The sequence below is a fragment of the Cetorhinus maximus genome, chromosome 22 (assembly GCF_964194155.1).
Source record: "Cetorhinus maximus chromosome 22, sCetMax3.hap1.1, whole genome shotgun sequence".
In the NCBI taxonomy this organism is placed as follows: Eukaryota; Metazoa; Chordata; class Chondrichthyes; order Lamniformes; family Cetorhinidae; genus Cetorhinus; species Cetorhinus maximus.
Genome location: NC_135900.1, coordinates 31,020,335 through 31,045,145, shown reverse-complemented (window position 1 = coordinate 31,045,145; position 24,811 = coordinate 31,020,335). Strand labels below are relative to the sequence as shown.

General features: G+C 40.1%; 1 protein-coding gene across 3 annotated transcripts in view; it reads right to left on the bottom strand.

Moving 5' to 3' along the window:
- The window catches only part of cttnbp2 (cortactin binding protein 2), a 153,809-nt gene that overhangs the window by 47,835 nt on the left and 81,163 nt on the right, over nucleotides 1–24,811 (bottom strand). For all 3 annotated transcript variants that reach the window (XM_078568007.1, XM_078568009.1, XM_078568008.1), the window contains 4 exons: nucleotides 9,690–9,789; nucleotides 8,326–8,476; nucleotides 5,093–5,347; nucleotides 965–1,082 (listed from right to left, as the gene is read on the bottom strand). In XM_078568007.1, coding sequence (XP_078424133.1) covers nucleotides 965–1,082; nucleotides 5,093–5,347; nucleotides 8,326–8,476; nucleotides 9,690–9,789 — 624 coding nt within the window. The remainder of the gene's footprint in view (nucleotides 1–964; nucleotides 1,083–5,092; nucleotides 5,348–8,325; nucleotides 8,477–9,689; nucleotides 9,790–24,811) is intronic.

The window sequence follows — 24,811 nt, the reverse complement described above, 5'->3', positions numbered from 1 at the left end:
GGTGATTCAAAGCATAATCAGATACAATATGCATATTTCCTGTATTTGCATAAGTATTTAAGCCCACCTCTAGGAAACACTGTGTCACACCACATGTTAAACAAAACAAGGCACTTCACAATCACTACAGTACAAAGAAAATTCCACAATTCTAAACAGCATGCAACGGAGGCTTAATTACCAAAGTATGTTGAAATCATTTTGTTTGCGTGGATCATCCTTTTCAAAATAATAGAAACTGCATCAATATATTTGGATACAATGTAACAGCAATAAATAAGTGCATGGATGACAAACTAAGAGCATCTTTGAGGCAATGCCACAATTAACGATTTGAGGGCTGCAGTAGCATTCTGCATAATGCTCTAAAACATTACAAGGTTTTGAATGGGCGGATCAGGACTGCTTGCAGTTTGAATTCTGTCATTTCCTGCATTTTTTTTTATATAAAAATACTATTTTACACAGAACTAGGTAATTGGGGTAATTAGATAATTAGCCATTGTCCATGAGGCATTTCGGTTAGGGAGAGACAATTGGTTATCTCACTCGAGGGGCACCACTCAGCATAAAGCATGGGGCAAGACAAGCCTTCATGAAGTACCACAGGTGGTACTGGGATTGAACCTGCGCCACTGGCATCATTCTGCACCACAAGCTAGCCATCTAGACAAATGAGCTAAACAAACCCCACATAGATATATGCAATGGCATAAATGCCTGACTCTAGAGACAAAAATAAATTATGTTCACGAGTGAACTTCATTTTAAATGCCTTCTCAACAAAACAGAATATGAATGTGTCATAAGTTCCTGCTACTAACAATACAAAGCAATCCCTACATAAGAAAACAGTGAATTAAAGTGAAAGGAAAATGAATCCCAAGGGAATTTCCTTTGCCAAGTTACTACAGTTATACTCTGATACATATTTAATACTCGCAAGCTATTTTATTTTACTCACTCCAATTTTCCAGCAGATGTTTGCAGTCATCTGTGGCCACATCGTGCACAGTCCGTTGACAATTATCTTTTCTATCTGGGTCTAAGCCTTTGTGGCAGCACAGCACTTCTAGGCAATTCTGAAGCAGGAAAAGGGAGACAAACAATTTGTAGTAAGGGAGCTCCATTTGAGGTGGCATACAACCTCTCTCCAAGCAATTTCAGGACTGGAAAAGTTAGAAGGCTAATGAGAGAGATTCTTTTCTCTTTTTACTTCAACCGTTAAACGCTTACATTGAAACTTGATCACAATCTCTCTACGTGATCATCTCCATTGCAAATCTGCAACAGTGCGAAAAACCAAGTTTTTTTCCATTTCAATTATATTTGACTATACCCTATTGGTGAATTTTGAAAACCTTACAAAAGTATTTTCCAAGCTACCCCTTCTACATTGTTCCTTTCATGAGAAAATTTTATATAATCTTTCCTAATTACATCTTAATATCCCAGCCACAATTGAGCATGACTTCCTGAGCAGGAGAATATTAACAAACCTGAAAGATCTTCCAATACAAGTTAGATGACATGTCCAATTAACCTCTTAATACAATAAAAGCCACCATTTCTAGCTTCATTATTGATGAACCTTAACAACAGAATATCTCCCTCTAATTCAGCTTCTATTGCTTCAATTTTTGTTTGTTTGTGTTCCTCCCCATTGCAGGTGCTTCATCAAGGATTCTAACCAATGGACTTTTAACAGGCTACCAGGAAGTTTGCGACTTTGACCAGACACGTTTTTTTATAAGAACAGTTTAGGCCTTCCAGCACCTCAAGCCTGTTCTGCCAATCAATTGGAAAATCTGCATCTCAATTCCACGTGTCCACCGTCATTCCGTAGCTCTTATTATTCTTGCCTAACAAAAATCCACCAATCTCAGTTCTGACATTTTCAATTGACCCAGCTTCAAAAGGTTTTTGGGGGGAAAGTTCCAGATTTCCACACCCTTTGTATGAAGTGTCACCCCTGGACAGCCTAGATCTAATTTTAAGATTATACCCCTTTGTTCTCAACTTGCAACCAGAGGAAATATTGGCCCAGATATTCTGGTTTACGGATTGTTAGAGGCCGGACCTATGGCCCAACATATGCATCGGGACCCTGCAGAAGTCCCGATGTTCTGACCCTTCATGGGATTTGCCCAGGAAATTTGAACTTACGATGTGCAATTCCCCTGTTCCCTAGGACCCTCCGCAAAAGTCTTTAACTCTGAGTTAGAGTCAGAGGCTTCGGATAGTTCCATGGGTTTACTTGGATAGTTACCCAAGAAATGTTAGGTCTAGCTCTTGAGCAACTACCGAATTGACCCCCCCCCCACCCCCACAAATCACTAACACCGAGATGCCTCAACACCCGACCTGACTACTGCCCCCAGACCCCTCCCCAACCATCCTCCCAACACGTCCTGACTATCCCCCGAATCCCTGACCTGTTAACCCAACCCCCGAATACCCAGTGACCCCTAACTGTCCCTCAACGCAACCACCCATCTACCCCTCCTGACCTATCCTCCATGACAAACTTGCCACCTCACCTACCTGCCATTTTACCCACCTGCCATGCTAACCACTTACCCCACCCTACCATTCACTCATTCATTCACTTGCCGATGCACTAACATTCATACACGCATTCATCCATTCACTTACATTCACATTGGTCCTGTGGACTTACCAAATGGCAGCTAGTGCCGTAAAAAGGGGGCGCATCTTGCCCATGGGATGCTGCACTCCGCATTTATAGAGAAGCCAGGCTTGGAAGACTCAGCAAGAAATGCAGAGCTGCGTCGGGGCATGGAAAGTTTGAGCGGAGTGGCAATCCAACGATAATTGCAACTCTGCGGAAGAGTCAGGCCAAGTTCTCTCCATTGATCTTATCATTTTAGGCACTTAATTTAAATCATTCTTCATCTTCTACATTGTCTATGCAACCTGTCTTCATAATTTAACCCTTTTAGCCCCAGTACCATTCTCATGAATCTGTGCTGCACCCCTCCAAGAACAATACATCCTTCCTGAGATAGTCTCGCCAAAATTGAATTCAGTATTTCAGATAGGGTCTAAGCAAAGTTCTGTACAGCTGTAACATACCTTCCACTCCTTTGTGTTACAGCCCTCTTAGGATAAAGGTCAATATTCTATTAGCCTTTTAAGTTATTTTTTGTACTTATTCACTAATGTATAGTGATTTCTATACTTGGGCATTAAAATCTGGTTATCCTCAGTTCTCAGCATCTCGCCATTTAGAAAATACTCTTGATCGATCTTTCTTCAGTCCAAAATGGATGATCTCACATTTCCCATATTGAATTCTGTCACAATTAGCCTCCCCTTCTACGAGTAAATATTTGTCATCCACTCTACACTTCCCTGCTAACAAAGACAAGATTGACTGTGGATGGGGCGATTTGTAAAATCCTTCAAACCTGTTCCAAATTCACCAAGAATGCAATAGTCAAACAGAAATGGAAAAATCTTCATAATTTTTCCATCTTTAACAAGATATTGTTAGTATGTTAACAATACAACACTCACATACTGTTTGAGAAAGGAGGGAATAATTTATTGCAGGAGAACAGAACAGTTGAATTCACTTGGGACTAATGGCTGAATTTATAACTTTTGGTTAAGTTTTACTGGAACAGGACCTCCATGCTATAAACAGTTATTCGGATAATCTAATCATTACAAATTGCAAATATTTGAACAGGTATCTGTATTTTTATAGTGAACTATGCATTTTGTTAAAGGGATTTAAGATGACACAAAACTTAGTAAAGCCGTAGACAGTGATGAGGTTATAGCTTTCAGGATGGCACACAGGTTGCTGAAATGGACAAAGGCAACATAGAGAAGCGTGAAATGATGGACTTTGAGAGCACTAATATGGAAAGACAACGTACTATAAATGGAACAATTCTGAAATGTGTAGATGGGGAGAGAGACCGTGGCCAAAAATCCTTAAAGGTGGAAGGGCAACTTGATAAGGCGGTTAAAAAACACATACGGGTTACTTGGGTTTATAGGGGAATGGAATATAGAAGCCAAGAGATCATGCCAGGAATTTATAAATCACTGGTTAGTCCTCAGCTGGAGTATGGTTGGCAATTCTGGGCACCACACTTCAGGAAGGCCTTAGAAAGTGAACAGGTAAGGTTTAACAGGTTGTTAGTAGGGCAGAGGGACTTCAGTTGTGTGCAGAGGCTGGAAAAGCTAGGGTTATTCTCCTGGGAGCCAAGGAGGTTAGAGGTGGCCTAACAGAGGCTTACAAGATGATGAAAATGATGAGACATTTTGAGAGAGTAGATAGAAAATAATTGTTCCCTCTTGCAAATGGGTCAATAATAGGAAATCTTAGATTCAAATTAACCAGTAAAAAGTCCAGAGGGAGATGAGGAGAAACGTTTCCACTTGTCATGATCTGGAACATTGCACCTGAAAAGGTGGTGGAAGCTGATTCCATAAATAATTTTAAAAGAGTAAATAGGTACTTGAGGATGAGAAATTTAGAGGCTTATGGGTGAGGATGTGGGTCTAAGCACAACCATTCTCTCAAGGGGCCAACACAGGCACAGTGGGCTGAATGGCATCCTTATGTGCTGTAAGTTTCTATGATAGTATTGTTTAAAATATAATCTAAATGGGAGTTAAGGGCAGAGATTTAACAACAACTATATTTTTCTAAACTAATTAACAAACTTCTAGCTGGAAACAAGTGTGTGGTCAGCCACATGATGACAATCATTAATTACTTCCTTGAAACATAAACTTCCATTTTGTGGTTCCAGTGCACTGGGAGCACCAGATGACACTCATCCTTCACATTCACAATTCAAGTGAGCAAAACTACCTCTGGCATTGCCGATGTTTACGGGAATCTGTTAAGTGCTTATGATTTTGCAGTACAGGGCTCAGAGAATTTAACCTTGAACATAACATGATCAGCTCCTGTTCATCTTAAAGATTTTACACTTATAAAATTACAATATGTGGAATAGAAATAGCTTAATGTATTGGGAAATGCTGATTTAAATTAGGGTGTGAACTTGGCAGACACACTACTGCAATATAATGTTACAAAACAGACCTTAAAACCTTTAGATGCTGCAATATGGGCAGCCGTCCAACCTTCTTTGTCAGCATGGTTGATTAGGTCAGCTGAAATCATGTGCTCCACTGTGGATTTATCGCTCCCTTCTGCACATTCAGGGTCTATGGAGCCCGATTTGTGCACTGAATCATCAGCAAACCTTCTGTCCCCAGATACTTGATGATACATGAGAAGCTTTAGGCAATCTACGTGACCAGAGCTCACAGCTGCATGAAAGGGTGCCCAGCCATTCTAAGAGGAAAGAAAAAAGTCTCTTACTCAATTTCTGTTAACTGAAGGTCATCCTAATTAGTCAACTAGGAAACTGCCAATACTCACAAATTGAAAATTAAAATTGATTGTGCCACATAACATTGAAATTAACATGTTAACTGCATTTATTTTCAAACGAAAACCACTGAAAAAGACTTACATAAAGACACTGCACAAAATTGCCAAATGTAAGCAGTTTGCACTACAGAACTAAACGATAATATTGCTCAAGCAATGACCATGAAATGAAAAGCTAAATGTGACTGAAAGACAGGAACTGTAAAATAATCTTATTTGGAAGTAAGATCTCTAAGTAAGAACACCTTGGACAGTATACAATCCTGGAGTAACTATATTATTTTCACTTGTTCTGGTTAGATTTCCAATTTTCTATGATAATGAATTTCATAATTTCCAATTTGCCAACTCCAAATACATCTTGGTCTTGTAAACTAACAAACCTTCACTAGTCAAGCCATTTCAGGTAATTATCAGGCAACAAGCTCACCAAAAGAAACAAAAATTATCACTATAAATGAGGTGATGAGCTTCATTTTTCTAAGTTTATACTGTGGAATTAGAATTATGTGGTATTTTAGAAATACTTAAACTTGATAATATATATTCTAATAATATTAGAAGACAGTACTAATGTTGCACAGTAAGTATACAGGAGAAGCAGACAAAATATTCCAAGCATCACTATTCTAATAACAATTTGAAATATGGTCTTCTCATTGGTGAAATCCTAGATGTGCTAAAATCAAAATGTGTGCTCTGTGTCAGAGCTTAACTGTGACAACAAAAGGCCATCCATGCTTCACCCAACAGCTTTTCAAAATACAAAGTCAAGGGCTGCTTGAATAATATTATATGCAATCTCACAGCTGATCGTCAAAGCTATAAAACTGCAGCTCATTGACGCAGCATTTATTTTTCGGTTTGTAACTTCCTCTTTAATGATTAAGATGAAGGCAACCATTGGGGCTTATTCTCATTTGAGTGCCAAATATATCACCTTCCCGCGATAACTCTGATCTCCAGCTAAACAGACTTTCATCTAAAGGAATGCAGTTCTTGATACTGCAGCGCTTCCCCAGTACAGCAATGGATTGACAATCTAAACTCTGCATATCAACTGGGAATAATATTTATGAAATATCTTAAAATCTAACCAATGTTGTAAAAAATGTAAAACTAACATTTTTTTCATTTGACTTTAAAACAATCTTGGTCTTAACTATGCTACAAAATTCCATACCCATTATTGTACAATGCAACTTCAATATCACATTTAGCAAAAGCAAAATGTTGCAGATGTTGGAAATCTAAAACAAAAACAGAAAATGCTGGAAATACCCAGCAAGTCTGGCAGCATCAATGGACAGAGAAACATCTGATGAGAGGTCACAACCTGAAATGTTAACTCCGTTTCTCTCTCCAGGCATGCTGCCAGACCTGCTGAGTGTTTCTAGCATTTTCTGCCCACATTTAGCAAAGTTGTTTTTTAACCAGTTTAGGATGTTTTGATCATTTACAGCAGGTTTACTGCCACTGGAAATTGTTTATTTTTTTCAGTGCACAATCTAAACCTATGCAAAAAATACTGTGAATTTCAAAAAGGTCATCCTCTCCTGTTGTCACGATTGTAATGGGTTAGTTTCATGTGCTCAGCAAGCAAAGTAACTATTTAAAACTGTGGTACATCTTTTCCAATGATCACCCTTGTCAAATAAAATGACTGAAGAGCTCCATATAAGCATATCAATGAAGTAAAGGGGTCATCATTAAACTACTGCAAAGCTTATATACTAAATAATACCAAATAGCAGGCAATTGAGACAGAAATTTAAAAAACAATGAAGGAAGGATTTTACTTCTATATTGCTGAATAGAGAGACAAGTTGCTGGAAATTTTCATCTTGCACCCATCAAGACAAATGCTACAATGCCAAATTTCAAATAATCACAACAATTTATACTACAGGAAAATAGGGTGATGATTGGTTGACAAGTTGACCGTGATTGACCGAGGCATTGCCATGGAGAAAGCAATGGGGAACCATAGGCTCCTCAAGCTCCCAGGTAATTCAAAAAAGCTGCAAAGCTTGAACATATTCCTTTTGTTTATTCCTTTTTATTATCTTAAATTGGATGTCAGTGTAGCTATTAACACACTCAGTATTGCTCAGCAAACCCTGCCAATAGTGGAATCACATCTAACAGTAGATGTTTTGTTTTGGATTTTGCAAGTAGAGATTGGTTGAGTATGATCTGTACTTTGCCTATTATAAAAAACCGAAAGAACATGCCATTTGATTTGATCAGCCAATTGCTGGGATGCACAGCTTAGGTATGTGGCATTGCACCAGCACTGAAATTCATACACGATGTTACTCAATTGCGAGGTAAACAAAACCAATTTAAGATGAGCCAGAGAGCCTGTAATGCGGCTCATTTACACTTGCTAGAAGCAACATACATTCATATGCAGGGTCCCATTTCCTGCAAACAAAAGAAATATGCTCAAGCCTTGTGTTTTTTTAAATTACCTGGGAGCTTGGGGAGCCTACATTTCCCCGCTACTTTTTCCATGGCAATGTCACAGTCAATCAGCATCGACTTGCCAATTAATCAGCACCCTTTTCTATTGTAGTATAAATTGTGTGATCGTTTCAAATTTGCCACTCTTGTCTTTGCCCTGATGAGTGCAAGACAAAAAGCTTTGGCAACGTGTATTTCTTTTCACCAATATTCAAGTTCTGTACTACCCAGCGACTGATTTTACTTCAATTTTGTAACGAATTTAAAGCATAAACTGAGGACAAGAGCATTGATTTGTTGATCATGCAAGAGCATGATTTTTGGATTTTTTTTTTGGAGAATATGAACAACTTTTAATATTTCAAATGCTCATAATCAGAAATGGCACACAGCTGCTTATTTCCTGTACTTACAACAGTCATTATACTACAATCCGCTCCAGCTTCCAATAAGGTAAGTGTACATTCAACATGTCCATTTATACATGACAGATAAAGGGGAGTCTGACCTCCTTCAGCAGCATAATTTATATTTGCACCATAAGCAATAAGCACTTCAGTGCACCTGTAAAAGAATGAAAAAATAAATTTTAAAAACTGATTAATAGATATTTACATTTCTTAGCAAATGATTCGACACTAATGTCTTTCCAGGATAGAAGCATTGTCGCCTTTTGATAGCACAACACTTCATTGATGTGCTATGGATTAATTAAAAAAAAATATACCCCCACGAGTGGTAAGTCAAGGATCTCCTTCCTGATTTTTCACACACAGGGTTCATTATCTGTGGCACGCATCACCGTGAAACAACATGCATTTTCAGGGCAGTTACCTGGAGGGAGGGTGAGGGAAGAGGAAGGAGAGGGAAGAGGAGCTTACCCTAATCTATCCTTATTCAATTCCTAATGCTCAGATTGAGTGCAACGTTGCCAGAAACTGTGGAGAACACGTTATGTACTTTTGTATGGGAGAGATGCGCGTTACAAGAACAGGGTAGAAATTGGCAGCACGTATTTAGTAAAAATATACTGCATTATCAAAGAGCACACACATTTTATGATGATTTGGCATTGCGCTACACAGTTAAGTTGAAAAACCATCAAAAGGGATGGTTACGGGCATTCCCTAAACTAAAATGAAAAGGGGCAACATTTAAATACATGGGCTAGAAATTGGGTCAGGCCTGGATCGGGGCACGATCCTGATACTGCGGCTGCTGTTTATGAACCTGGTGGCAGAGTCCTGACAAGCCGACATGACAGACTCATTTATTTATTATTGGCAAGTTGCGGGCAACAGCCGTAGCCCCAGAAACAGCTTGCCGGTCACAGAGGGGGGCCAGCTTGAATGCGAGTCTGGAGGGGTGGGTCAGGCGGTGAGCTCCCGCTTCTACTGGCTGAACAATACGTAAAAAAGCTAAAACTTACTTTACGGATGGTACACTCATCTGGGCCCTTTAAAGACTACTAATTTCGCTTCGAAACGCCTGAAGGAATTGACCACAGCGTGCACAGAGCATCCTGCAGTCTCGCATTTGAATTTTGTAAAAGGGACCAGAAACAGGCTTTAGGCCCATTGCATATGCAAACCTGGGGCCATGGAGAAGTCTTAACCTTTAAGGTAGTGGTGCATTTCTAGTGTATACAAGCTTGCACCGCAGTCATATTGGATCTATAGACAAATCTTAATTCTGTAAATTGGAGGCAGCACAATCCAATTTAGGCCAAGAAATCTCAATTTCTTGTGTTCACATAAAATGAAAATTTAGATCTTACCCAACATGGCCCTGTGCAGCAGCTGCACACAGTGGTGTGAATAAATTCTTTCCAACAGCATCAACCTGTGCTCCTGAGGTCAGCAGCAATGTTACAGATTCTACAGAGAAACAGGTTTTAAAATTTAGAAAAAAATATATAAACTTGTACACAAGGATTCAAAACCGTGTTACACATAAACCATGGCTTGGATTTTGCGATCAGTGGCAAACCAGTAGTGCTCAAGGATGACCTCTAAGGAAGCTCGAGTGACCTCTGTGGTGATCTCAATGTCATTTTGAATCTGGCACCAAGGTAAGGAGATCGCTGGGTACCCAGCAAGGTAAGCAGTAAATCACATTGGAGGATACTCAGAGGGCAAACCAGGAAGTGAAATGCATTAAATTTTTCACTTCTAATTAAGAATTTTAGAGAGCGCAAAATAAATGATTGGGACATATACATAGGATGCTGGTGGAAGCTGAAATATTAAATAGTGAAATATCCAAAAAAAAAATCAAATGTGAATTATGAAAAAAATTGACATATTATGTTTTCAAGGCCAGTAAAGCTGTTCAACAGAATTATGAACATAGTAAGCTATTAAAAACTCAGTTACACCTCATTCAACAAGGTGCAAATTTTAGCTCAATGATTTGTATTTAATTGCAGTCTTGGGGGTGGTGGTGTTTCGGCGGGGTGGTGGTGGTTGGGGGGGAGATGGTGGTGGTTGGGGTTTGGGGGGGGCGGTGTGGTTGTGAACAGCAAAGCATTGGAAAAGTATAGAATAACTGATAGTAACATGTGGATCTCTGCATTTAACTGCATGTGTGGACTGCAAAATCTGGGGCCATATGATACATAATTCTGAAAGAAGATGTTGGCATATTTCAGATATAATGCGAGTCTGGTTTTGAAAATTGCTGGGTGGGAAATTAACAAGCCTGTTGTACTCTGTCTGCCTGCAGCATACCAAATCACCATGGAATGTATTGTCTAGTGGGGCAAAAAGAAATGTGCAACAGTTATTACTTCATAAAAATATTAACTTATTTGGTAAGGTTTCTTCAACTGCAAAATAGTCAACCAATGGGAAATATTGATACAAATCACTGTAGCCATAAATATATTAATAGCACTGAAGTTAAAAGAACCGACAGCTATTATTCAGTTGTTATGTGTTGAAAGGACTCCTTTTCGCTCTTCACCCCTCTGGGTTTTGAAATGCAATCATTATTAAGTGTACTACCTGGCTTGCCATAGTCATGTGGCCTCTGCCACGAGGGAATGTCTGGGTGCAGCCATCATACATTCAGTCAATAAAGATTTACAATGATGAAGGGCTGAAGCAGTACAGCTGCCCTTAAACTTGAAACATGGCGTCAAGAGATAAAACAGATTTTTGAATCCTGCAAATGCTGCTGAGAAGACAATGAGAACCCAGGTACAAGAAAATGTTCAAATCTGCAAAAAAAAACACCACTGGAAAAGGACAAAGAAAAAGTAAACAAAGGCTGCAAGTAAATTACTGAGCGAGTAAAGTGGCTGCAGTAAATTTTCCAATCCCATCTCCAGTAAAATTGAAAGGTGAAATGTGACAGAAATGGCAGTTTTTCCATATACAATGGTAAAACTATGAGATTGCAGCAGACTTCATTAACAGGCCTGAACCAATAAGAGTAGCCACACTCCGAACGCTGCTGGGGAGGGACTGCTACAAAGTGTGTACCACCCTAAATCTAACCAACCATCAAAGAAAAAAGACGGCAGAGATTTTGAAAGCCTTGAGCGAATGCTTAGAACCCTGGGTGAATGTTACATATGATCTGCAGTGTCTTCAACACGACACCTCAGGGTGAAAACAAGGCTATTGAACAACACATGATGCCAATAACAAAGCTTGAGAATCATGTGAATTCAGACAGCTAAAAGATGATCTGATTAAAGATAAATTAGTCCTAGGCATATGAGACCCCTTGGTGAGAGCAAGTCTACTAAAAAATGAGAAACTGACTCTAAAGAAAGTGACAGAAATACAGAAGTTGTGAAACGTTAGATAGAGCACATGTATGGCAGATCAGACCAAGAGACACATTGTGCTGAGAGACATTTCAGGCCAAAAGAGCAGAGCAATCGCAGACAAAGGGAAGGATATAAGTACTGTGGAGAACATCATACAAAAGAAAAGGATTACCCAGCATGCGGAAAGCAGTGTTTTAAATGCAAGAAGCTGAATCATTTCACGCACAAGTGTTTGACTGGAAAGAAGCAACATAGCCCTATTATACACACGGCCACTCGAGAGATATCAGCCAGGAGAGCCTGATGAAGAACTATACACCATATAAGAGGCTGGTTCAATCAAGTCTATAGGATAAATGGTTTGTGACTGTTACAATGATGACCACAGAGGGAGAGTATCAAGCGAACAAGTACTACCAGAAAGACACAGGTGCATCATGCAACATGATGACCTTCACAGATCTTTGTGAAGTGGCTCAATATGGCAATCCAAAAAAAGAAGCCCTCAAAAGTAAGATTCAGGCTATCTGATGGCACAATACTCATACCGAGGGGACAAGTTAGTCTGACAGCCCAATGCAATGGCAAGAAGGGAGATTTAAAGTTCAAGATCATAGATGGGACACAACAGCCATTCATCTCAGCTGAATCAAGTCTAAAGCTTGGGCTGGTAATGCTAAACATGCCAACAGAGAAAGGGCAGCAAAAGACCCCAGAGAGAAAGCGATAGAAAACCCCAGAGAGGGGGAAACAAAAGACTTCAGAGCAAGGTGACAATATTTAAGTAAACCGCAAGATGGTTGCTGACACCGTCAGTGCAGTGAAATGCATGAGCTGAAGGTAGATTAAGCAGTTTTGCATGAAAATGAACACATTAGAGCTGAATTGGAAGTTTAAAGGGCAAGATTCAAGTTGAGTATAAACCTTTGAACACGCACGATAAACTGAAGTCTTCAACGAACCAAGCCGTGCGAGATTTGAACCAACAAATTTCAGAGACGGCACAAAGGTACCAGGAGGAAATAAAAACCCTCAATTCCACAGTTGGCAACTCAAAGCAGGAGTTGAAAAAAACTCAACCAAATATATTGCCAGGCAAAATGGCAAGCAGAAACATCAAGTAAAGAAGTTGCAACCCTGAAAGACACCATACTGAGTGCAGAACTACCACACGTCCCCCCAACAACTGCAATGGAACAAGTTACCATGGCAACAAGTACCATGGGAATGACTCTCTCCAGACAAGGAACATCACCCAGACGAACTGCCAATGTTAACTCTCCCTCGTCCCATTAAGAGATGGGCATGATTTAAAGACAAGGTGTGCAATGCATGTGCAGTGACTAACTAGTAGAACAAAACAGTTGTTAAATGCATGAGAACAGTGGGTGTACAGTGGGTAACTTGGGTAACTCTCAGTCACACATGAGCATGCATGCAAATATGTCTTCAGTTTGTTAAGAGAAGGGGGATGTTTGGATCTTTCGTTCGGTATGAAAAGGAAGGTGTTTGGTGTTTTGAAAAACATTACTAATTGTATAACCTGGCTTGCTATAGTCATGTGACCTCTGCCATAGGGGAATGTCTGGGGGCAGCCATGATACATTCAGTTCAATAAAGATTTAGTGATGAAGCACTGAAGAAGCACAGCTGTCCTTAAATTTGAAACACACTCTACAAAGAACTCTAAATGTTTTCAGATCTGACCAACTGCTCCAGCATAGTTGCGGGCATGTTAAACCATAATGCAATTATAGCTTGTTTTTGCTGCAGTTGCAGAGCAATGACACCTTCAGGGTACAAAAATGGTGGATGCTGTGCTCGAAATTACACTTCCAACAATGCACACAGAGTAACATTCATATTCTAGGCTTTTTGTAACAACTTAAATTTCCCACCCTGTGCAGCTCCTGTCCAATAAAATAGTGCAGACCAAGCAATCTAAATTTTAACAATAAGGAATTGACTTTAAATCTTTTAATATTGACAGTCAATCTGTTCTTTTTAGATGTACACATGCTGCAAGGCATCTCTGGTCATGGCTTTTAATCCAAATAGTAGTTACAATAGTCATCCATTCACAAATCAATGCGCTCCAAAGAGAATAAATCAATTATATATAATTTTCCATTCCATTTACACCCTCATCATCAGGGTGGGCAAATGACCTTTTCACAGGCCAACAACAACTTGTATTTGTGGTGCCTTTAACATAATAGAAGGTCTCAATGCCTTTGCCAATGATACAAGCCTAAGAAAAGCAGGAATGTAATGCAACTAGCTATTTCTAAGTAATTTTGCGTCTGGTATCACATTATATTCCAATGGTGATCTTTTCTTCCATCATAACATTGGCAGTCTTTAGGCATAAGAACACAAGAAACAGGAGTAGTCAGCATTCGGCCCCTCAAGCCTGCCTCGCCATTCAATAAAATCATGGCTGATCTGCCACAGGCTTCAACTCCTCTTTTGTACCAGCTCCCCATAGTCCGCAACTCCCCAATATTTCAAAAATCTGTCTACTTCCTCTCTAAATACCTTCAGTGATCTAGCCTCCACAACTCTCTGGGATAGAGAATTCCAGACATTCACTAGCCTCTGAGAAGAAATTCCTTCGCATCTCGGTTTTCAATGAGTGTCCCCTTAGTCTGTAACTATGTCCCCTAGTTCGAGAATTCCCCCACTAGTGGAAACATCTTCTCAACATCTGGAGGCAGGAGAGTGGACTTGTGTATGACCTACAGCTCTCCATCGCAGAGTGCTGACATAGCTTTTGAGAACTGGTAAGCCATGGTCTTGGGAAAATTACAGTAAAATTGTGGAGACTTGTCTTCATTTCTTGTGGTAAAACTGCGGGCCACCATTTATTAATCTCATTTCTTCTCCAGATCGCAGTGCCATTCCTCCATCCCCTTTTTCAAGCTACACAACCATTTTCTTCCCTCAATTCATGTTGGAGTTCTTAGGAACAGGAGTAACCCCTTGAGCCCTTCAATCTATTACCAATTAGATCATACCTTTTATCCATTTCTCTTGATACCCTTACCTGACAAAAATCTATTTTCTCAAGTATTGAAAATTTCAATTGATTCAGTATCCATAGCCTTTTGGAAAGCTAGCTTCAGATTTTCACTATCCTTTGTGTGAAAAAATTGCTTCTCGATTTCAAGCCTAAATACACTAGCTCCAGTTTTACTTCTGTGACTTTAACCAGAATTCATCCACCAGAGAAAATAGTTCTTTTGCATCCACTCTGTGGAATATATTTCAAATACCTCATTTAGATCTCCCCTCAACCTTCTAAACACAAGGGTATAAAAGCTTTATGCAGTTTATGAAACCATTGTAATCTAACCTTTTAAGTCGCAGTATCATTCTGATGAACCTACACTGCAACCACTTCAAAGCCATTATATCAGTATTCGAGTTTGGGTCTGACCAAGTTGTATTGTGGTTATGCACCTAATTCACTTACAGGATAACAGTTCAGCAACATGTCAACAAAGGATGTGAACCAATATTCTGATTATTTTTCCTTTTTGAAGTGTAACGCAAAAGCAGATTCCAATATATTGAGGTAATACATTTTATCAGGAATGTGAAAAGCCACATGATTGATATATTGGTATTGTTGCAGTTATACTAACCACATACATTTTGAGTGTTAATTGATTTTAACTGTTTAAAAATCGCTAAATTCATCAATTATTCAGCCACAATCCGGACAAAATAATAGCAGCAAAACTGCATTATTGCCAGGAACCAGTGTGAAATCAGTGATGTGCTGGCCACCTCAGCAAGAGGTACGTGGCTTATTTTAATAATGAATGGAGAGCTGTTAGCATCCTGCATACTATTGATTGGCAGCTCACTGACTGGGGGAAAAAGCCTCTTCAAGGGGAGGTGCCGTTAGGCTTCCATAAGTTTATTTATCTTTAGACAGAGAAAAATGACAAACAGAGGGTAGTGGAAACAGTCATCCACCCCCTCTATTGGAGGTGTTGGTGCAGGAAGTCACCAGGAGGAGGGAGCTATTACTTCCAACAGATGGCAGAAGGGTACCTACGCCAGTTATTCAGTGACAATGGTGAGAAGTGACAGAGAAGGTGAATGCTAAGGAGCAGGCTGTAATGCCAATGTGAATTCAATGATTTTACCACAGCAAAATTCCTCGTCTCTCACTTGCTCTTTCTTTAATCCTGCAATACCTATAGTCCCAGCATTCACAAGGTTTCCATCACTTTCCTCCAATCACAACAGCCTACTTCCCTTATCCTCCTTCTGCTGTAACTGCCACATACTACACCTTCTACTTTCCTCACAATCATTCCCCATATCAGGAAGACATACAGGAGGGGGGAAACTATTGATCTATGGCCGCTCGGCATTCAAAGAAGCTGCTAAGGGTACTGTAGACAAGGGGACATGTCAGGTCTGGGGGGGTCATGCTCTGAAGTGAATTCTCTTCCTCAAAAGGTGGTTGAGGCAGAGTCCTTGAGTATCTTTAAGGCAGGGGTAGATAGGTTCTTGATAAGCAATGGGGTGAAAGGTTATCAGGGGTATACAGGAATGTGGAGTTAAAGTTAAAATCAGACCAGTTATGATCTTATTGAATGATGGAGCTCGAGGCTTGAGGGACCAAGTGGCCTACTCTTGCTCGCAACTCATATGTTCGTATGTAACAGGTGAGGCCCTTGTATAGACAAAGTGCTAAAGCAGCAAAGGTCACTTTCCAGAACTTTCCATAAAATATCTCAGCCACAGAAGGCAAATAAAATCCTACAGGCTGATTAGCAGTTTACAATGATTAACCAGAGACTTATCTGAGTGCAGCTCTTCAAATATTCTGATGCTGCAGTCAGCAGGCAGGTTGCAAGAATCACTGGGCTGGCCTAGAAGACAGTAAATCTAATTTTGCGTATTTCTATTCCCTCAATACTCCATTCAGACAGCTATCTAGGACAACTAAAAGTTGCTAAGACCAATATGATGACTGCTAAAATTTCATGGGTTACCACTAGCCAAAATTTGTCTCCACTGCGCTCATCTTGTGCATTGAAAGCAGGTGCAACTCAGCCCAACTTCTCCTTAAATTTATTCAGGACCCCAAATTAGATCTCACTGTTTGTATTTGTGTTCTTTAAAATTAAGCATCCATGTAACCTGAGTTTGAAATAAGTGAAGCTCACAAAGGTTAGTAGAAAGAAAATGCTCCTTGAAATATTTATAAAGTAATTTATAAATGTAATGCAACCATTATCCTATTCAAATAATTTTACCCATCTTGGCATATGTTCTGCTATCATGTAGCCTCCCATTTTGCAACTGATACTGATAGATACAGTAATATACATATTTTTAAAAGTCTTCCTTTTTAAAAGAAGTGTGCAGATAAAGGATAACTGATTTGTTTTTCCAGAGAATAATTTCAAAAACAACCATCACTACTAATCTACAGACATCACCAGAACAGATCAGTGGAGTTAGCCAAAGACAGTGATGGCAAAAAATGAATTTACCAATTGAGTAAGGCTGCTGGAAACAAGCAACATTTCTCAAAATCACAAATCCTTTTTTAAAAAATGGTTTGGGACACTATAATGTATAGAATGTGTGATCTGTGAATGCTAAAGCTGCTGGTCTCAGACCTGTTTGTTTCCCCTCGTTCATACTGCTTACCCTTTTTTAAGAGTTGAATTCATATCCAGGAGAATGCTTTCTTCTCCTGGCTTATGAATTTTAAGACATTTTAAGACACAGGTATTCATGCTCAACACACTGTGAAAATCCAGGACAAGTTTCAGATGTGTCCAGGAGATTCCTCCCACTATGAAATTTTAAAATTTAGTTTGGCATTGCACCAAACTTGGGAGGGGCATCTGCCCGAGGGAATTACGTATCACTTGCAGCTGAAATCAGGTTGGGAGCATACTTCAGAATTCAATTTTCTTCTATTGTTAAGTGATATAGCTGAATAGTAATAAAGGTCATTACACTGTGAGACAATACAATCAGTAGGAAGCTTCAGCCTTGGCAGTCATCCAGTACTGTCAACTTCTATCACTGTAAGGATGAATGATGTAACATGCTGGAATAAGGGACAGAATTCTGAAATACATTCTTTATGATGAGCTTGAGGTCCCCATTCCATCATAAAATCTACTTGAAGATTTATTATTACCATTAGCAGGTAAAGAGGATAACAGCAATTGTGCAGGGATACAGGCAATTTAAGATTAGGGCCATGCAATTTCTGGTCTGTTGAACACATTACAAAAATATTTTCTATTATCCTGTATTAATGCCCATTCTCTTTGCTAATCAGATCATGTGATACTAATCATCTACATCCTGTTTTCATCAAGTGAGGTGATTAGCTAGGAGAGGGTAAATGTGCAATCCAAAGTCAGAGTTCACAACCAGCCTTTTTTTTTAAGTTACAAAATTAGCCTCCAGTTTAAAAATATGATTTAATTAGACTTTTTATAGTGAACAAAATGGTAAATATATGTATTCATCTTTGTCAATGTCAAAATGATCCATGTATATACATATATTTGTTGTACTGATATCAGAGCATAAAAATCCTCTTAACTGAAGAACATAAATAATCAAAGGCTAGGAAGGATTCCCTATATAACTTCAGGTACTGATTCAAGTGTCAAGATAGTTCTCAAAATATTAAAAGGACTGATTAAGGTAGATCACAGACACACAGTCCACACATACCAAGGACAAAATCTGCTAACAAATCAGCAGGAGGATCTGGCATTTACACCATCCTAGAATGTGATTTCTACCTCTGTTTTAAATTATACACTGCATCTTCTAAAAAGGTGTTAGAGTGAAATTAATAACAGCAAGTATGAGATGTAACATGGGTAATACAATAATAATGGGTGACTTTAATTTACATATAAATTGGGTAAACCCGCTAATGCTGTGGAGGATGAATTCCTGGAGTGTGTATGAAATGGGTTTCTAGGGCAGCATGTTGAGGAACCAACTAGGGATCAGGCTGTTTTACATTTAGCATTATGTAATGAGAAAGAGCTGATTAATAACCTTGCTGCAAAGGAACCATTAGGAAGCAGTGATCATAAATATGATAAGAGTTTTACATTAATTTAAAAGTGATATAGTTCATTCTGAAACTAAGGTCCTAAATCTCAACAAAGGAAATTATGAAGGTATGAAGGACAAGTTGGCTATGGTAGACTGGGAAAATACATTAAAAGATTTGACAGTAGACAGGCAATAACTAGTAGTTAAAGAAGTATTACATGGTCTACAACAAATATACATTCCTCTAAGACACAAAAAAACTAAAAGGAAAGGTGAGGTGAATTAACCCTAGCTAACAAAATAATTTAAAGATTGCATTAGATCAAAGGAAAAGGCTTATAAGGTTGCCAGATAAAGTGGTAAGCCTGAGGATTGAAAGCAATTTAGAATCTAGCAAAGGATGGCCAATAAACTGATAAAGAAAAGGAAAACAGAATATGAAAGCAAGCTAGCAAGTAACATAGAGGCAGGTTGTCAAAGCTTCTTTAGGTATGTGAAAAGAAAAAAATTAGCAAGGACAAATGTGGGTCCATTACAGGCAGAGACAGGAGAATTTATAATAGAGAATAGGGAAATGACAGAGAAACTACACATTTACTTTATGCCTTCCTTCATGGAGGAAGATACAGAAAATCTCCCAGAAATACTAAGGAACCAAGGAACTTGTGAAAATGAGGAACTGAAAGAAATAAGTATTAATAAAGAGGCTGTACTCGAAAAATTAATTGGATTGAAGACTGCTAAATCCCCTGGACCTGACAAGCTACATCCCAGAATGTTGAAGGTGGTGGTTATGGAGATAGTGATGCATTGATGGTTATCTTTCAAAATTCTACAGATTCTGGAAAGGTTCCTGCAGGTTGGAAAGTAGCAAATATAACCCCACTATTTAAGGGAGGGAAAAGAGAAAAAGGAGAACTACAAACCTGTTAGTTTGATGTCAGTAGTGGGAAAAATGTTAGAATCTGTTATAAAGGATGTGATAACTGGAAACTTAGAAAATAATTATCTGATTGGGCAGAGTCAACATGGATTTATGAAAGAGAAATCATGTTCGACAAATCTGTCGGGAGTTTTTTGGGGATACTACTTGTAGCATAGATAAAGGAGAACCAGTGGATGTATTTGGATTTTCAGAAAGCTTTTGATAAGGTCCCACAGAGGGGGTTAATAAACAAAATTAGAGCGCATGGGATTGGGGGTAATATACTGCTATGAAAATTGGTGAACAGACAGAAACCAGAAACAGTAGGAATAAATGGGTCATTCTCCTGGAATACTCCCCACTTGCCTGGATGAGTGCAGCTCCCACAACACTCAAGGAGCTTGACACCATCCAGGACAAAGCAGCCCGCTTGATTGGCACCACATCCACAAACATTCACTCACTCCACCACCATCGCACAGTAGCAGCAGTGTGTACCATCTACAAGATGCACTGCAGGAATTCACCAAGGCTCCTTAGACAGCACCTTCCAAACCCATGACCACTACCATCTAGAAGGACAAGGGCAACAGATAGATGGGAACACCACCATCTAGAAGTTCCCCTCTAAGTCACTCACCATCCTGACTTGGAAATATATTGCTGTTCTTTCACTGTCACTGAGTCAAAATCCTGGAACTCCCTTACTAACAGCATTGCAGGTGTACCTCCATCACATGGCACTGTAGCAGTTCAAGAAGGCAGCTCACCACCACCTTCTCAAGGGCAACTAGGGATGGGCAATAAATGCTGGCCCAGCCAGCGAAGCCCACATCCCATGAATGAAATTCTCACCGCAAGGATCAGTGCTTGGGCCACAGTTGTTCACAATCTATATAAATGATTTGGATGTGGGGACCAAATGTTATATTTCAAAATTTGCTGAAGACACAAAACCAAGAGGGAATGCGAGTTCTGAAGAGATTGCAAGGAGGCTTCAATAGGACTTGGACAAGCTAAGTGAATGGACAAGGAGATGACAGATGGAATATAATGTGAGTAAGTGTGAAGTTATCCACTTTGGTAGAAAAAACAAAGAATGAGTATTTCTTGAATGGTAAGAGGTTGGGAATTGTTGATATCCAAAGGGACCTGGGCGTCCTTGTTCATTGTAACATAGCAAATAGAAGCAGGAGTAGGTCATTCGGCCCTTCAAGCCTGCTCCGCCATTCAATATGACCATGGCTGATCCTCTACCTCAACACCATACTCTTGTTCTCTCCCCATACCCCTTGACACCTTTAGAATCTAGCAATGTATTTCCTTCTTAAATATATTCAGTGACTTGGCCTCCACAGCCTTCCGTGGTAGGGAATTCCACAGGCTCACCACTTCTCCTCATCTCAGCCCTAAATGGCCTACCCCATATCCTGAGATTATGACCCCTTATCCCAGATCCGCCCAGCCAGAGAAAACATCATCCCTGCATCCAGCCCTGTCAGAATTTTACACTTTTCAATGAGATTGCTCTCATTCTTCTAAACTCTAGTGAATACAGGCCTAGTCGGCCCAATCTCTCCTCAAATAACAATCCTGCCGTCCCAGGAATCAGTCTGGTGAACCTTCACTGCACTCCCTCTATGGCAAGTGTATCCTTTCTCAGGTAAGGAGACCAAAACTGCACACAATACTCCAGGTGTGGTCTCACCAAGGCCCTGTATCGCTGCAGTAAGACATCCTTGCTCCTGTACTCAAGTTCTCTCACAATGAAGGTCAACATACCATTTACCTTCTTAACTGCTTACTGCACCTGCATACTTGCTTTCAATGATTAGTGCACAGGGACACCCAGGTCCCTTTGTACATCAACATTTCCCAATCTATCACCATTTAAATAATATTCCGCCATTCTGTTTTTCCTACCAAAGTAGATAACTTCACACTTATCCACGTTATACTGCATCTGCCATGTATTTGCCCACTCACTCAACTTGTCTAAATCGCCTTGTAGCCTCTTAACATCCTCCTTACCACTCACGTTCCCACCTAGTTCTGTGTCGTCAGCAAACTTGGAAATATTACATTTGGTTCCCTTATCCAAAACATTGATATATATTGTGAATAGCTGGGGTCCAAGCACTGATCCCTGCGGTACCCCAATAGTCACCACCTGCTATTACAAAAAAGACCCATTTATTCCTACTCTTGTTCTCTGTCTAAGCAATTCTCAATTCCAAGATGGAGGTACACCTGCAGTGCTGTTAGCAAGGGAGTTCCAGGATTTTGACTCAGTGACAGTGAAAGAACAGCAATATATTTCCAATGCCAATGTATTACAGCTAATCCCATGTGCTTTAATTTTGCACACAAACATCTTATGTGGGACTTTATCAAAAGCTTTCTGAAAGTCCAAATACACCACATCCACTATATTCTGCTAGTTACATCATCAAAAAACTCCAGTAGGCTTGTCAAACATGATTTCTCTTTCATAAATCCATGTTGACTTTGTTTAATCTCACTGATATTTTCTAAGTGTTCTGTTATCACATCCTTTATAATAGACTCTAGCATTTCCCCTACCACTGATGTAGGCTAACCTGTCTGTAATTCTGTTTTTTCCCTCCCTCCTTTTGTAAATAGTGGGATTACATTTGCCACCTTCCAATCTGCCGGGACTGTTCCAGAATCTACAGAATTTTGGAAGGTCACAACCAATGCATCCACTATTTCCATGGCCACCTCCTTTAGTACCATGGGATGTAGATTATCAGACCCTGGGGATTATTGGCTTTCAGTCCCATTAATTTTTTAGTAATACCAATTTCCTTTAATTCCTCCTTCTCACTCAAACCTTGGTTCCCTAGCATTTCTGGGGAGCTATTTGTGTCTTCCTCCATGAAGACAGAAAGTAGTTGTTTAATTGCTCTGCCATTTCCTTGCTCTCTATTATAAATTATCCCGTTTTGGACTGTAAGGGACCTACATTTGTCTTCGCCAACCTTTTTCTTCTTACATACTTTCAGAAGCTTTTACAGTCCTCTTTTATGTTTCTTGCAAGTTTACTCTCATACTCTATTTTTCTCCTCCTAATCAATCTCTTGGTCCTCCTTTCCTAAATTCTAAACTGTTCCCAATCCTCAGACTTGCTACTTTTTCTAGCAACTTTACATAACTTCTCTTTGGATCTAATACTATCCCTAATTTAGATATTCAGTTCCCAGCCTTGGTCACCCTGCAGCCATGTTTCCGTAATCGCAATCATATCGTACCTGTTTACATCTATTTGCACCGTTAATTCATCTGCCTTATTGCGAATGCTCCGTGCATTCAGATGCAGTACCTGTAGACTTGTCTTTTAAACATTTTTACACTTTTTTTATACTATGGCTCTATTTGCTATTAGCTCCTGTTTCCTCAGCCTTCCACTTTTGCTTTTTACTTTTCTGTCTTTCATTTCTATCTTTGTTTCCCTCTCTTTTGACTCCCCACTCAGGTTCCCACCCCCCTGCCACTCTAGTTTAAACCCTCCCCCACAGTACTAACGAATACCCCTGCGAGGATATTGGTCCCGGTCCTGCTGGGTGCAACCCATCCAGCTTGTATGGGTCCCATCTTCCCCAGAATCAGTCCCAATGCCGCAGGAATCTAAATCCCTCCCTCCTATACCATCTCTCCAGCCACACATTCATCTGGTCTATTCGCCAATTCCTGATCTCACTAGCAGGTGGCTCTGGGAGTAATCCTCAGATTACTACCTTCGAGGTCCTGCTTTTCAACTTATTTCCTAGCTCCCTATATTCTGCTTTCAGGACCTCATCACTCTTTTTACCTACATTGTTGGTACCGATATGGACCATGACCTCTGGCTGTTCACCCTCCCCCCATCAGAATGTACTGCAACCGCTCAGTGACATCCTTGACCCTGGCACCAGGGAGGCAACACACCATCCAGGTGTCACGTCTGCGGCTGTAGAAACATCTACCTGTTCCCCTTACAATAGAATCCCCTATCACTATTGCTCTCCCACTCTTTTTTCACCCTCTCTTGTACAGCTGAGCCACTCGTGGTGCCACGGGCTTGGCTTTCGCTGCATTCCCCTGAGAAACCATGTCCCCCAGCAGTATCCAAAATGGAAAATCTGTTAGTGAGGGAGATGGACCCGTGGGACTCCTGCACTACCTGCCTAGTGCTTTTACTCTGTCTGGCTGTCACCATTCCCTTTCTGCCTGTGTGCTCTTTACCTGCCGTGTGACCACCTCACTGTACATGCTATCTACGAAGATCTCAGCACCTGAGGATGCTCCACAGTGACTCCAGCCACTGCTCCAGATCTGACACAGTGATTTCAAGCAGCTGCAGCTAGAGACACTTCTTGCACACGTGGTCACCATGGACACTGGAAGTGTCTCTGACTTCCCACATCACACAGGAGCAGCATTCCATGTGACCAAGCTGCCCTGCCATGACTTACCCTTAAATTACTCCCTTTACTTTTACTTCCTCTAGTTTAGAGAATATTAAGGACAGTTGAAATACTCACCAAGTCCTACTTACCAAGACCGTTAAAAGCTAGCATGCAGGTGCAACAAGCAATTGGGAAGGCAAATGGTATGTTGGCCTTCATCACAAGGGGATTTGAGCACAGGAGTAAAGATGTCTTGCTGCAATAGTGTAGAGCCCAGGTGAGACCACACCTGGAGTATTGTGTACAGTTTTGGCCTCCTTATCTTAAGAAAGCATGTACTTGCCATGGAGGGAGTGCAATGGACGTTCACCAGACTAATCCCTGGGGTGGCAGGGCTGTCTTATGAGGAAAGGTTGAGGAAACTGGACCTGTATTCTCCAGAGTTTCGAAGAATGAGAAATTCTCTCATTGAAACTTGCAAAACATTCTTACAGGGTGCGACAGGGTAGATATGAATGAGATGTTTCTCCTGGCTGGTGAATCTAAAACCGGGGGACAGAGTCTCAGAATAAGGGGGCAGGCCATTTAAGGCTGGGATGAGGAGGAATTTCTTCACTCAAAGGGTGATGAATCTTTGGAATTCTCTACCCCAAAGGGCTGTGAAAGTTCAATCATTGAGCATGTTCAAGACAGAAATCGATTGATTTCTGAATACTAATGAG